Source organism: Capra hircus, chromosome 16 (assembly GCF_001704415.2).
Source record: "Capra hircus breed San Clemente chromosome 16, ASM170441v1, whole genome shotgun sequence".
NCBI lineage: Eukaryota > Metazoa > Chordata > Mammalia > Artiodactyla > Bovidae > Capra > Capra hircus.
This window is the reverse complement of record NC_030823.1, coordinates 39,864,093-39,878,760: the sequence shown is the minus strand read 5'-3', so window position 1 is coordinate 39,878,760 and position 14,668 is coordinate 39,864,093. Positions and strand designations below refer to the sequence as shown.

Sequence of the window (14,668 nt, the reverse complement as noted above, 5' to 3'; positions counted from 1 at the left end):
AAAGCGAAATGGATTAACAGAGTGTTACTAATTGGCTCTGGAGGAGGCAAGGATCGCCTTCCTCTGATTCTCTGCTTTGATGATTATATATACTTGTAAGAAAATCATTCTACCGAATTATTAAGTGCTCTAGTAATTTGCCCCATGTAGTATTTTTTGTTTGGTACAGTTTTGTGACATTGGACCTCACATCTGAGACATCTTACCTGTGGCTATTAGTGCTTGATTTCAAGATCTCCCCAGTCTTCAAAATGAGGAAATGTCTGTTGTATTTCTAGAACCAGAGTTAGAGTGGTACCTCTGAGAGGTGTGGACACAGAAGCCACTGCAGCTTTAAAAACTGCCACCTTTTAAATCTTGTTAGATTCAGTTACAGGCCCTGGATATCAGACTCTCCTATAATGATGTTCAGCTGTTTCTTGCCATTGCAAAATCCATCCCAGAGCAAGCTAACGCTGCGGTGCCAGATGCGGCGGCCTTGGAGGCCAGCTCCGTTCACAGCTACCTTCCCGGTGCTTCTCGAGGGGGAGAGGAAGTCAGAGAAGGGACAAGACACACCTTAGACCCTGTCTTGGGTAGGTATTTAACCATAAAGCCCGTTCAGCCTTCTCTCAAACTCCCCTTCTTGTTTAAGGTTTTCTTTTGCACAATTAGATTATTCAGGGTATAATTGTCTCTCATTAAGTATAATTGTTAAGTCATAAGTATGACTAATTCTTATTTTTAAAATAAAGAAAACACCCCAAACCAACTATTCTAACCTACAGTATTTTTCCTTTTACCATTTCTTCTAGAGATACGGGTAATGCTAAGTAAGGTTTAGTTTTAAACTTTGTTTGTAGACTTTTGAATATGGATAATAATACCAAGTTTCAGTTTTAAGCTTTTAAAACATAGCCAATATAGGGAAAAGACTTAAAAACTTCAGGGTATACTTGATAACTTCCAATTAGGAGCTTATTTTTGCCTATAGAAGTGAAATGACCGAGTCACCAGTTTCTGATTTCTTTTTTTGCTTCAGTTAGTCTGTGGGTTAATTTACATTAAATTACTTATAAAAATATATATACCATTTCCCCCATAGAATTACAGCTGGCTAGACTGCAGGAGCTGGGGTTTAGCATGGATGACTGCCGCAAAGCTCTCTTGGTGTGTCAAGGTAATTTGAATAAGGCTTTTTCCTTTATCTATTATCTTGATAAACAGTAATGTTTGATAATGTTTGTCTTTCCATTTCCTCCCCTATTCCCATGGATGCCTTAGTGAGCTGGAGTGTGTTTTGAAAGCCCTCTGTGGTTTTCTGTGGGCTGAATATAATCTTGGGCCAGTAATAATGGGATGCAGTATTTTATGGTGGATGTAAATGTGGGCTCTGGAGCCGACTGCTTGGCTTCAGATCCTTGCGCTGTCCCCTACTGGCTCCTTGTTTGTGACCTGGGCAAGTTTGACCTCTGTTCCAGTGCTTCCTTATCTGTACAAGTGAGGATTAGAGGACCTCCCTTGGTCCTTTGTTGCTGAGAAGCACTCTATGCAAAACACCCAGCATGTGCCCTGTAGACTGTTAGCACTGTTGCTGCTGGGAGCAGTAGTGGTGGTGACACTGATCAGCTTGGCCATTGATTGAGCTCCTCTGTGCCTAGTCATGTTTCTTGTCGAATCCTCATTCCCTTGGTGGTGGCATTCTTAACCTCACTTCAGATGGGGAAACCGGCTCAGATGGTTTGGTAAGGCTATGGTTTGGTAAGATGGTTCTGTCTCAGGCTATGTCTTAGCGTGGCCTGGGATGGGTTTAAAGCCAGGTGTGCCCCTCTTCCTTCCACTGTGTCACACCACCTCTCCACCTCCGTCTGTGCTCTCCTTGTCTTTAAATCAGAGATACAACAAAAGCTGTATATTTTCCTAGTCTTGATACTTGGATGTATATCCTCCCTTTTTATTTCTCTGTGTGGTGGCTCAGTGGTTAAAGCGTCTGTCTGCAATGCAGGAGACCTGGGTTCGATCCCTGGGTCAGGAAGATCCCCTGGAGGAGGAAATACTGGATCCACTCCAGTATTCTTGCCTGGAGAATCCCATGGGCGGAGGAGCCTGGTGGGCTACAGTCCATGGGGTCGCAAAGAGTCGGACATGACTGAGTGAATTCAGCCAGTTCAGCCAGCCATGTACTATATACAGGCGTACCTTGGAGATTTTAGGGGGTTGGTTCCAGACCACCACAATAAAGAAAATACTGCAGTCAAGTGAGTCACACACATTTTTTGATTTCTCAGTGCGAATAAAGGTTGCTTTTACACTCTATTGTAGTCTGTTGGGTGTGCAGTACCATTATGTCTGTAAGAACAATGTATGTATCTTTATTAAGTAATACTGTTGGGAAAATGGTGCTGGTAGACTTGCTCAACACAGGGTTGTCACAAATCTTCAATGTGTAAAAACTACAGTATCAGCAAAGTGCAATAAAACAAAGTATGCTCATGTATCCAACACACACACACACACACACACATATGCGCATGTGGTATTTATACATGTTGGTAAATTGTATTGCAAATACTTTATAGAATTAGTTACAATTTTATTATAATATTAGCAGCATCATCCCTTGTCATTAAAATTATTTGTAAACAATTCTTCTACATTGATCTGAGGATGTATTATAATTTAGTCTTCAGTTGTTTTTTATTCTTTCATTATTATACACAATTCTGTTATTAATATTTTTGTGTATGAACTTTTGTTTACATCTTTCAGTTTCTTTGGTAGTGAGACTTTAAAAAAAATGTATCTGTTTATTTGACTGCACCAGGTCTTCATTGTGGTACAAAGGGTCTTCGATTTTTGATGTGGCATTTGGGACTTTTTAGTTGTCACACGTGGGATCTTTAGTTGCAAGCTCTTAGTTGTGGCATAAGGGGTCTTAGTTGCAGCACGCAGGATCTAGTTCTTTCACTAGGAATTGAACCTGGGCCCTCAGCATTGGGCACTTGGAGTCTTAGCCAGTAAAGCACCAAGGAAGTCCCCCTTTGGCAGTGAGACTTGAAAGTGAAAGTCTCTCTGTTGTGTCCGACTATACAGTCCATGGAATTCTCCAGGCCAGAATACTGGAGTGAGTAGCTGTTCCCTTCTCCAGGGAATCTTCTCAGCCCAGGGATCGAACCCAGGTTTCTCTCATTGGTGGCAGATTCTTTACCAGCTGAGCCCACCAGTGAGACTTAGTATTGTAAAAACTGGATCAGAGGATATAGATATTTTTTGAGGCTCTTTACTTGAATCGACAAATCTTTTTCTGAAAGGATTGTACCAGGTTAAACTTTGACCACTTGTGTGGTCTTATTACATGGTTGTTTGCATTACCTATCCTTTACCTCTGAAAACAACTGGAAGGTAGGCCTAATTATCTTGTGTGCCTTAATTTCTTATTTTCCTAATCATCATTGCTTTTGTTGTAGTTAACTTCATATCCCGTAATGTTTACATTTCGTTGTTTTTTTTTTTACTCTTTAGCAATTCAAACACATTAAAAAAATTTCTAAGAGCCTTTTGGATTTTTGTTACTCTTTATTTCTTTAGTAACTGAGGTTTAGTTCCACCAATAATAAAGGTGATAATACCAACTAATGTTTATAGAGCCTCTGTTATATGCCAGGCTCTGATCTGAGAACCTCCCAGGTGCTCACTCGTTTCCTCTTCATGTCAGTCCTGTAAGTGGCTGCTGTTGGGCAGAGAGAGACCAAGCAACTTGCCCAAGAGCCAGTATCTAGTCAGTGCAGGATCAGAAGCCAGGCCATCTTGCTCCAAAGCCTATGCCCTGAACCACCCACCACTGTTACATGCACTGGCCTCTGGTAATTTCTAAGTATAGGGTTGCATTGCTTTGCATTTCGGTTCTGTTCTTTTTTAGCTTTGGCAATCTGGTTGTGTTCAGGGGGCTGTTGTGTAACAGTTTTACAGTACACACATGGTTGAGAAGACCAAGTATGTATAACCTAAGACCTTTGAGAACAGTTACAAAGCAGCACATCAGAATATGCAGAACTACATAGTGAAGATTAAATGCTTGAGTACTGAGTGGCACCTGGAAGTTTGGAGCCTCTCCATTCCTCTTTTCTCCTCTCCTTCAGTAGATGTCATTGAAGAGGAAGGATGGCTTCCTGCAACCATTTTGAGCCAGGTCATGTGGTAAACTTGAGTAGAGGTGTGCAGTAAAGAGGGCCTTGTTCTGTTTGCTAAAAAAGCAGGATTCCTATTATTGTGCTTCGTTTTTCTTGTTCTGTCTGAGACTACAATCTGACATCAAGGTTCTCTTGGGCTATCTAGTAGGTCCCTATCAAATGTATTTCTCTATTTCCCCGTGAGTTGCTTGAGTAGCAGTGGGAAGAGGTCCAACTGATCACCTTTCGATTTCTTCGCAGGTCAGCTAAAAAAAGCAGCCAGTTGGTTGTTCAAGAATGCTGAACCCCGGACATCCCTTTCCCTGGCCTCCAACAGCCAGCAGAGCCAGGGGGTGGCACCAGCCCAGTTGATCTCCGGCGTGGAGATGAAAGCCGAGAGCGTGTGTATCTGCTTTATCGATGACTGCATGGACTGCGATGTGCCTCTAGCCGAGCTCACCTTCTCCCGTGAGTGCTCGCCCAACCCTTAGGTTCATCTCCAAGATTGGCAGCGACTGCTGTCTTTTCTTCATGTTACTCATGCTCTTCCATTTCTAATAGCATGGGAGAGATTTAGATAATGGTTTTACATGTGTTTTCCATTATTTGTATTTTAAAGACATGTATTTATTTGCTACATGTGGCCTTCAGACCGTGGGTTGGGTTTAATAGAAATTGTCGTTGATGAAATATCTGTTCTGTTAACATGTGTGCATGCTTAATCACTAAGTCGTGTCTGATTCCTTGTGACCCCATGGAGTGTAGCCCACCAGGCTCCTCTGTCCATGGAATTTTCCAGGCACAAATACTGGAGTGGATTGCTGTTTCTTCCTCCAGGGTATCTTCCTGACCCAGGGGTCAAACATGTCTCTTATGACCCCTGCGTTGACAGGTGGATTCTTTACCACTATGCCACGTGGGATGTGCCACATGGGAAGCCATTGTTCTATAAATAGCCCTAGTTAAATAATTTCTGATCTCTCCACTTTATGTTTATGTTTTCATGTATCTTAAGATTGTAGTTATTGTTGTTTAGTTGCTACGTTGTGTCCAACTCTTTGCGACCCTCTGGCTGTAAGCCACCAGGTTCCTTTGTCCATGTGATTTCCTGGTCAAGAATACTAGAGTGAATTGCCATTTTCTTCTCCAGGAAGGTGGGTTGCCATCTTCCCTGAGCCAGGGATCAAACCCAAGTCTCCTGCATTGACAGGTGGATTTTGTACCTCTGAGCCACATCTGGCTTCAGGGAAGCCCAAAGATTATAGGGGGTACTGTTATTAAAGGGATTTAAAAGATAAGCATAGAAAGTAGGGTTTACATGCTATATAGACAATTAAAAAACACAGAGGCTTCTTAAAATGCTCACCCCATTGTCTCCTCCATAGGGCCAGATAGGAGGAGAAACCTTGTTCATCTGAGAGCTGTTCCTCAGCAGAGTGGGGATGACTGTAGAAGGGCTTTATCCTCAATCACATCATTGTAAGCCATGTTAGATGCAGCTACTAAAGATAGTAAAGGAAAATCTCACTTCTGTGTTTACTTTTAATTTTCCATTATTTTGATCTTGTAAGTCACTTTTCCCTTCAAGGAAAATTCAGTTCTGGGGATTTAGTTCAACCTTTTACACACTGGGAGTTTTCCTTTTCTCTGTGTTTCTAGGCACCAAAGGGCCACTTGATTAAAATTAACAATGGGAATTTTGACTGTTTGCGTGAGTGTCTGTTCTGCAGAAAATAATATTTATTTTTCTATGGTAATCTTAACATTTTGAGCTAATATTTATGAGGGTATGACTGTTCTCATTACACTACCTTCTTTTCAGATATTCAGGAAAAAATGTGTTTTTTCGTTCCCTGGTTGCTGGGGCTGGGATTGGTGGAGAGGCAAATGAGGCATTTACCTCATTCACAACATTTAAAGGGCAACCACGAAAATCAGTGATTAAGATAAATGATATTTTAATGCAATATTTTTAAAAATCAGAATTTATTAAATAAAAATCCCATGATGAGCAAAATATCAAATTTTTGTGTGTTCTCTTATAAGATCATTAGTATTAATTGTAACTAATAGCTCTTTGGGCTTCTCAGGTGGTGCTAGTCATAGAGAACCGCCTGCCAATGCAGGAGATTTAAGAGACGCAGGTTAATCCCTGGGTCAAGAAGATCCCCTGGAGGAGGAAATGATAACCCACTCCAGTTTTCTTGCTTGGAGAATCCCATGGACAGAGGAGCCTGGTGGCTGACAGTCTGTGGGGTTGCAAAGAGTTGGACACAACTGAAGCTACTGGGCACAATAGGTCTTTATTTTTATTAAGATAACGTCAATTTATAACATACAGCTTTCTTGTGTACAGCCTTATATTTCCACTTCTGTATACCCTACAGTGTGCTCACTACCAAAAATATAGTTTCTCTCCATCACCATACAATCAATCACCCTTGCTCCCACCCCGGTCCCTGCCCCTCTGGAAGCCCTTACTCTGTTCTCTGTATCTTTGTGTTTGTTTTTCTAACATCTCTTTAGTATGCTGTGTCAGCAGCAGAAAGTTTTGGTTGTTTCCGCCCCACCATTGCAATAAGATTTGCTTTCATTGCAGGTCTAAATTTTCTGCAGCATGTAAGAACTAGCCCTGAAGGCTACGCCCACTTCACCCTTTCTGGAGATTATTATAACCGTGCTCTGTCAGGTCAGTATAATTATCATGGGATTTAAAACATACACTTTAGCATTTGCCTGGGCCTATCTCTAGGTAAATCTTACATGAAGCAAAGGAGTGGGACAGGACAGGGAAAGATGAAAAAGAAGGCACAAGCACAAAAGACACAGATTTTTTTCATATTTCTAAAAATATATTTAGTATATCACAACAGAATTATTTAAAGTTTTCATAGTTAATTCTTTTTGATCCTGGAGTTTGGCTCATTTCAGAACATGAAATTGCTCAGTAGTGAAGGATCACTCGTCTGGCCCTGAGAGCAGCTAACTTTCAAGTGAGATTTAAGCCCACACACATTCTAAACTTAAGGGCTCCTTACTTCCTACTGGGCTTGTCTCATTAGAAGAGCACTGAGTCAGTGACAGCAAATAGCCTGCCTTGCATGCATACGTACTGTCGCTTCAGTTGTGTCTGACTGTGTGAAGCTATGGACTGCAGCCTGCCGGGTGCCTCTGTCCTTAGGATTCTGGCTAGAATCCTAGAATACTGGAGTGGATTGCCATGCCCTCCTCCAGGGGATCTTCCCTGCCCAGGAATTAAACCTGAATCTCTTATGTCACCTGCGTTGGCAGGCAGATTCTTTACCATTAGTGCTGGTAAATGAGTATAACCTGCCTTATTTATTCCCTAAAGAAGAACGTTGTTGCTCAGGGCAAGCTGTTCTTCCAGAGACATAAACCTGGATAAAGTGCAAGTGATTTTCATATGTCTTTCCTTCCATTGGAAAGACCAGGGTAAGGATCTATACAGATGGACATTCAAGAACAATCTGGTAACAGGGCTGAACAGTTTGAGCTGTGACATTCTTTACCTTAAAGAGAGTTCTTTGTAGGTATGGACAGAGTAAACCAAGTAGTGTTGAAGAGCAGTTGCTCCCTTTGAAGTCAGTGGAAAATTAAGCTTCCAGTGTGTTTTGCTGCCTGCTAATTGTTCTAGAGTACGTGTCACATTCAATTTTATATGTTAGTTAACATTCTCCCTTCTCTGTTCTGGATTCACTTAAAGGCAACACTCTTTTTTCCTAATTATTCAAAATGTTTAACTTCAGAATAATGGTCCCAGCCCTGCTAGTTGAGAGAAAGTTTTACAGGGCATATGGTAGCTATTTTTTTGAGAATCACTTATTTTCCCAGAGCAAGTATTGCTTACTTTTACAGTTGCAGGAACACATTCAGGTCACTAAGCACTAAACGGCGTGAGGAGATGAACGTACCAATGTTAAGCTACATGTTAGATTGGATTTGTATTAGTAAATCACCTCATCTATGGCCGGTGGATTGTGTTTAGGGAAAAGTTAACTGGCCTTGAAAAGCCGTCTTTAAAACCACAGGAAGATAGCATTTTTCTCATCCAACAGATGGGCAAAAAGGAAGGGTGACAGACCTAAGTATGGTGAAGATAGGAGCCATAGAAGTGTCGTTTCCTACGGTCAGAATTGTAAATTGGGACAACCACTTTGGAAAACAATTTGACGTGACCTGTAAGCATACTTGGCAACCCTTCAACATACTTCTTCTAGATCTGCGCCCTTGAGAGTCTCCTATGTGTTCTAGAAAACAAGTGAAAAAAGACCGCTTTAGTAGTGGGTTTCCAAATAGCAGCAAAGCTGGAATCAAATGCAGTGTCTCTTAGCAGTAGAATAGATAAACAAAGTGGTATGTTCATAAGTGGATTGGAACTCAGTGGTGAAAATAATGTACCACAGATATATGGCATCAGTGTGAGTGGATCTCAAAGACATGTTATTGTTCAAAAATAGAAACTTGCAAAAGAATACACACAGTTGGATTCTATTTATGTGAAGACCCCCTACATTAGCGGGACACACTAATGTATTTATTCTTCAGAAATGTATACATGGATGGTAAAACTACAAAGAAGAACACAGGAATTATTAAAAATTCAAGCTAATGGAGTTGAGTGGGAGAGGTTTGGTGGGGAGTGTTGTTCAGGAGCTTCAAATGAGATGGGTGAAACTGGAGCCAATTATACAGAGTGAAGTAAGCCAGAAAGAAAAACACCAATACAGTATACTAACACATATATATGGAATTTAGGAAGATGGCAATGACGACCCTGTATGCAAGACAGGAAAAAAGACACAGATGTGTATACCAGACTTTTGGACTCAGAGGGAGAGGGAGAGGGTGGGATGATTTGGGAGAATGGGAATTCTAACATGTATACTGTCATGTAAGAATTGAATCGCCAGTCCATGTCTGACGTAGGGTGCAGCTTGCTTGGGGCTGGTGCATGGGGATGACCCAGAGAGATGTTGTGGGGAGGGAGGTGGGAGGGGGGTTCATGTTTGGGAACGCATGTAAGAATTAAAGATTTTAAAATTTAAAAAAAAATTAAAAATTAAAAAAAAAAATAGATAACCAACAAGGATCTACTGAAGAGCATAGGAAAGTATATTCAGTATCTTATAATAATTTTTAATAGAAAAGAATTTGAAATAGAGTATCTATATACATATGAACCACTTTGCTCTATACCTGAAATTAAACTAACATTGTAAATCATCTACACTAAAATAAGTAAATAAATTTTAAAAATATAAACTGCAAGTGTATCCATGGCTGTGAATTTTCAAATATTTGTGCTTTTGAAATTAGCCTCATTATTCAGAGGGGCTGGCTTCATAACAAGCAAATGTTATAAATGTAGCCTGTAAAGTACATGTCTACCAATAAAATAACTTTCCATCTGTTAAAAAAAAAAAAAAAAGGCACATCTAATGTTCTGTTTCATAAGCTGAGTAGAGGGTACATGAGCATTTGCAGTGATTTTATTCTTTAAACCATACGTAAATGTTGTTTAAATATTCCTTTTGTACATATGACACATTTTAAGATGAAAATTTCAAAAAACTCAATAAATTGCTGAATATACCTATTTATTCAACCAATGGTTCTTGATGTAAGAGGGTAGTTAAATTTAGTAGTTACTTCAGCCACTGACACTTACTTTTCCAACCTGAGTCTGAGACACTTTTTTCCATCTTGAGTGTATCAAAAACAGGGCTTGCCTGCTCTTTAATAGAAGAGGGCACGTCCCGCCTGCCTGCCTTCCTCCCACCACTGGAAGACCATGGTTGGGGTGCATGTATGCTCTGCTGCCCATGTCCTTGAGACAGCACAGACATCTGTAGGGTAACCTGAAGCTAGAGAGGGTGCCTTCTGTGTAAAATCAAGTTGGAAATAAAAAGCTGTTATCCATAGTATGTCCTTGCTGAGCATTTGTGAATGGTGTTCCCCTGTAAACTCTTGGTATCTGCTGAGCAGATGTCTTATTTCCTGTGTTCTGCTAGGCTGGGAGCCATTTATTGAACCCTGGCCATGCTCTGTATCCTGGCAACAACAGGCTGCTAGTCGTCTCCATCCTCCTCGACTGAAGCTGGAAGCCAAGGCCAAACAGCGCTTGGATGTCAACATCACCTCTGTGCTAATTGGTGAGTGGAAAGTTGTCTTTCGGACACTGGTACCCTTCTGTGCATACGTTCCTTGTCTGGAAGGCTGTTAATTCTGGTTTAACAATTGCCTGGGCCTGTACCAGACATCGCTCACTCCTCACAGCTGCTTTCCTGATAAACCCTAACTTGGCTTCATGGTGCTCCTTACCCCATTGCTCCAGAAGTAGCATCCTATGCTGGTGCTCTTGGTGCTTAAGCAAGAGCTTAGACCATGTGGGAAATACCCATGTCCATGATGAAGTTTCTCCCCATGATGCTTGGCCACTGGGGTTTATTAAATGTCCTGGAAGTGAGTTTAGATTCATTTCTCTCACACTATTCACTGAATAATTCTTGAAATGTATGATTTTGATTGTCTTTAGAGCAACGTCAGTTGTCTATGCTGTTTCTCATCAATTATCGTGTTGATATAACTCTAAAAATCACTGGGTTAACGGGTTGTCAAGCTAATGGCATGAGCTCTGAAAGTGTCTTTGACAATATTGAAATGTACACTCCTGGATTCAATGTATTGAGTCAGAATCTTGTCCCTATACTTGTCCTTATATCAGAAGAATAGTAACATTATCACACAGTGAGATAGTGCCTTTGTTCACCATGAAACTTATTCACTGGTTGAATTACTGATCTGTAGGCTCTGATTTTTGGTAACACTGTAGTGTCTGAGTGATAGTAACACATGCTACAGTTGTGCCTCAGAATCCAAAGGGATTGGTTCCAGCACCACACTCCCTACCCCTCACCTCCCCTGCCCCCATCCACATCTGTGACTGTTCAAGTCCCTTGTGTAAAATGGCCTAGTGCGGTGAATATGGTTGGCCCTCTGTATCTGCCTGCAGAGCCCACAGATATGGAGGGCAGACTGTTCTGCAAATCTGTGAACTTTGTTCAGGGTATGTGTTAGGTTGAGTCTCGTAGAATATCCATTGTCTTATTCCATGTCAGAGTTAAGAGAATATGTAGTGAAACAAGACCAGAAGTTTATTGATTCCTAAGTTTTAAAAACAGTTTTACATTTGTAGGTTTCATTAATATCAGCAATGTAATGGTAAATAGATCTCATGATTCTTCTATATTATTTTGGCTTCTCTGTTATTTCTTATATAATCTGTTCATCTGGAAGTTTAGATAAAGTTTGGGACAGTGTTTTGAAAAGCCATGGTAAATAAGAGCTTACCTCAAACAAAAGATTTCTATTGATATATTTCTTATGATTATCTAATTAAAAATATCCTCTAAAAAGCATTCTTGTCATTGGTAAAGCTGTTTTATTTTTTTAACCTTTAATTCCTTATTTCTAAAATTGTGCTGAAACCCAGAAACATTGCTGTGACCTCTTAGTGTTTAAAGAAATACAGTTTCTATAGCCAAATACTGGAGCTGAAAACCAGAAACTAATCATCCTTGTTTAAAAAGTGTGATATTTTAATTAGTAAAGAAGGTCTTTATCCAAGTGTGGTGTGTAATAACTTTGTTAACCTGCTCTTCCTGTTATAATTATCCTGTTGAAAAAGTAAAGCCACTTCCGGAGAACTGTCAGCTGGATCTCAGCCTCCTGAGTTTGGTGGCCTCCTAGCTGGTCTTTCTGCCTCCAAACCCTGCCCCTTAGCATGGCATGCCATGCTCTTCACAAAGCAAGTTGTTCTCTTTCCTAGACTTCTTTGCTATGTCCCTTATACCCCAGCATGTTATACCAGAGTCACACCACAGTATTCTGTGTTCCCTAAGTGTGACGTGTGCTTTCATATCTTAAAGTCTTTACATGTGCTGTTCTTTCTGCCTGGAATATCCTGTCTAGTCCTATTGGTAACCATCCCTGCTTCAAGACCCATAACAAAGGTCCTCACGTCTCTGGTGATTGCCATGCACTTGGCTGTGTTGTTCCTCCACTTCTCCCAATGCAGAATAAACCTTCCCCTGTTATAGGCTCCCATAGCACTTTGTATTTTTCTTTTAGCTCCTTTCACAGTATGGGGTAGTTTTGTGGTGATGGTTGTTTTTGCTAACGTTCATTTCTTCCAGTGGAGCATGAAGTTCTTTAGGGAACCAGTTTTCTCAGAGTCTAGCATAGGGCCCCCCATTTAGGCAGGCATTCGATAAAAGCTTGTTTTGCTGAATTGAATTGATCTGACTTGAACTCTCAATCTTTACCATTTGTGTTCTCAATATCTTTGGGGAATTTTTCCTAGACCAATACATAAGTACCAAGGAATCGTGGATGGCAGATTACTGTAAACAGGACAAGGAAGTAGACCCCACCCCATCTGAAGACTGGATGGGCTCGTCAGTGGATCCTCCATGCTTTGGACAAAGTAAGGTTTTTCTCTGCACATGTCTGACTAAATCACCTTTGACCTACACAGCCATGTTTCAGTGAGAAATTCAAATAGAACCATCATTTTCTATGGAAAAACCTACAGGAAATTCCGATTGCCTTCTACAACTGTTTTATTCTGTGGAAGGGACTTTTTTTTTTTTTCTGGCTGAACTTTTCCTCTCACCTCTCATTCCACCATTGTGGGAGGAGAAGGACCTGCCGTATGCCATTCCTGAATTCCGGTCACGTGGCGCATGAACTAGGGCACCTGAAAATGCACTGGGGCAGCCATTGGTCAGTTTGTGTTTTGCCCAGCAGAGCAAATTGACTGGACTTTGGGCCTGGATTTTGAAGAACATCTTTTCAGGTGTCTAAATCTAAAGATTAGAGAGTTTGGATATTCTTGAAGAGAGGGAGGGCGGGTTCCCACGTGGAAGCAATTGTTTCGCGGGCGGGGTGGGGGGGGTGGGGGGGGCGGGTCTGTACTATAAAGGAGAAGAGAATTGAATGCCCAGCCTCTGAACGGTAGAGAAGTCAGTGTGTTCTCTGTTAACAATGTTTTCTTTTCTTATTTAACGCTTCCCCATGGAGCTCTGATTTCCTCCGAGCTGGGGAGGTTGTGATGGCCAACGGCATGGTCCTTGGTTGTTCCGCAAGCCATTGTCATCCAAATTCAACTCAGCCCCAGCTCTTTCAGTGTGGTTTCTTTGGGGAGTCTTGGCCGGACTTCACATAGCTCATGAATACGTAACTATTCCATCTGGTCTGCAAACGTGTCACGGGAAGATGGATTTTCTTAGTGTACGAAGTATTTGAACTGGTTTGTCTCTCCTCAGGGTGTATAAATGGATTTTCTATCTGCCTTGTACTTCTTGAAGGAGGAACAAGGCCACGTCAGCTCTGTTTGCTCTGTGTGTTCCCAGGCTGTTGCTTCTGAGTCTCAAGGCCATTGCTTGGAAGCCAGGGCTTCTCAGATATCATCAGTTTCAATTCTAGCTCCTTCTCTGACCTTCCCCATTTGTGTGTTGAGAGAATGTAATGGAGTCTACCCAGAAGGCTCTAAATAATCTTTGTAATATGTAATGTGTCCTAAAGAGTGTGTTTCTAAAAACATTATTCATGCAGAGGGATCTTAAATCCAGACTCAGTGCAAACACTGAGAAGGCTGAATCTTTAGGATTTTGATGAAGGACTTTCTTTTGTCCCTCTTTCACCTTTTATTTTAACATCTCCTCCTTCTTTATAGTTAATAAGCTACTGTATGGTAAATGCCTGTGCTAAATTAAAGCTAGATTTTTATTTACTTATGGATTTTTGTGGTTACTTAGGCTTATAAAGTTTTAATGTATCTTTTTAATTAGGCATGAGTGAACATACCTAAATTTCCAAACTCTCTGCTTATTTAGACTTCTTGGATGATAGAATAGCAAGTGGGATTATATGCTTCTACTAGGCCTGCTAAAGTAATTGTTGTCCAAACCAACGTCAGTCGGTTTGGATCTTATTGAAAAATCACAAACCTTCAGCTCTTATTCTGGAATATTTAGTAATGATCCCCCCCAGATTTGTGCATTTTATTCAGGCCAGCTTCAAAATAAGCCGTTGAACTAGAGGTTCTTAATATGAAGTTCAGCCTAAGGGAGCCACTGATTTCTTACTGTTTCTTTGGCTGGGAAAGAAAATAATGGCCTCTTTTTGGACATTATCATTGGCTTTGCTCAGTAAGGGCTGAGATTCCGTAGGTAAACCTGGATGGCATGGCACCTTAATTCATTAGTTTTGTAATCAGGGACCTTTTATGGAAATGTTAAAAAAAACATGTTCTAGAAATGTTCATGGTTAACATGTAATGTAAGTAAGACCATGACATAACTCCTCAGCTGAGACTATAGCCTTGGAACACAGGCTGATTATTCCTCTTGAATTTTTGAGACCTGTGGGGGGCTAGCATTCTACTGCTACCACCGTTTCCAGTTGGAGCGGAGCAGCTCCCACTAAAATCTGTACTG

The 14,668-nt window shown here is 40.9% G+C and overlaps 1 protein-coding gene across 5 annotated transcripts in view; it reads left to right on the top strand.

The window, feature by feature from the left end:
• The window catches only part of VPS13D (vacuolar protein sorting 13 homolog D), a 266,859-nt gene that overhangs the window by 82,524 nt on the left and 169,667 nt on the right, over positions 1–14,668 (top strand). For all 5 annotated transcript variants that reach the window (XM_018060322.1, XM_018060321.1, XM_018060319.1 and 2 more), the window contains 6 exons: positions 365–575; positions 1,085–1,159; positions 4,410–4,616; positions 6,748–6,837; positions 10,181–10,321; positions 12,532–12,654. In XM_018060322.1, the coding sequence (XP_017915811.1) occupies positions 365–575; positions 1,085–1,159; positions 4,410–4,616; positions 6,748–6,837; positions 10,181–10,321; positions 12,532–12,654 (847 nt within the window). The remainder of the gene's footprint in view (positions 1–364; positions 576–1,084; positions 1,160–4,409; positions 4,617–6,747; positions 6,838–10,180; positions 10,322–12,531; positions 12,655–14,668) is intronic.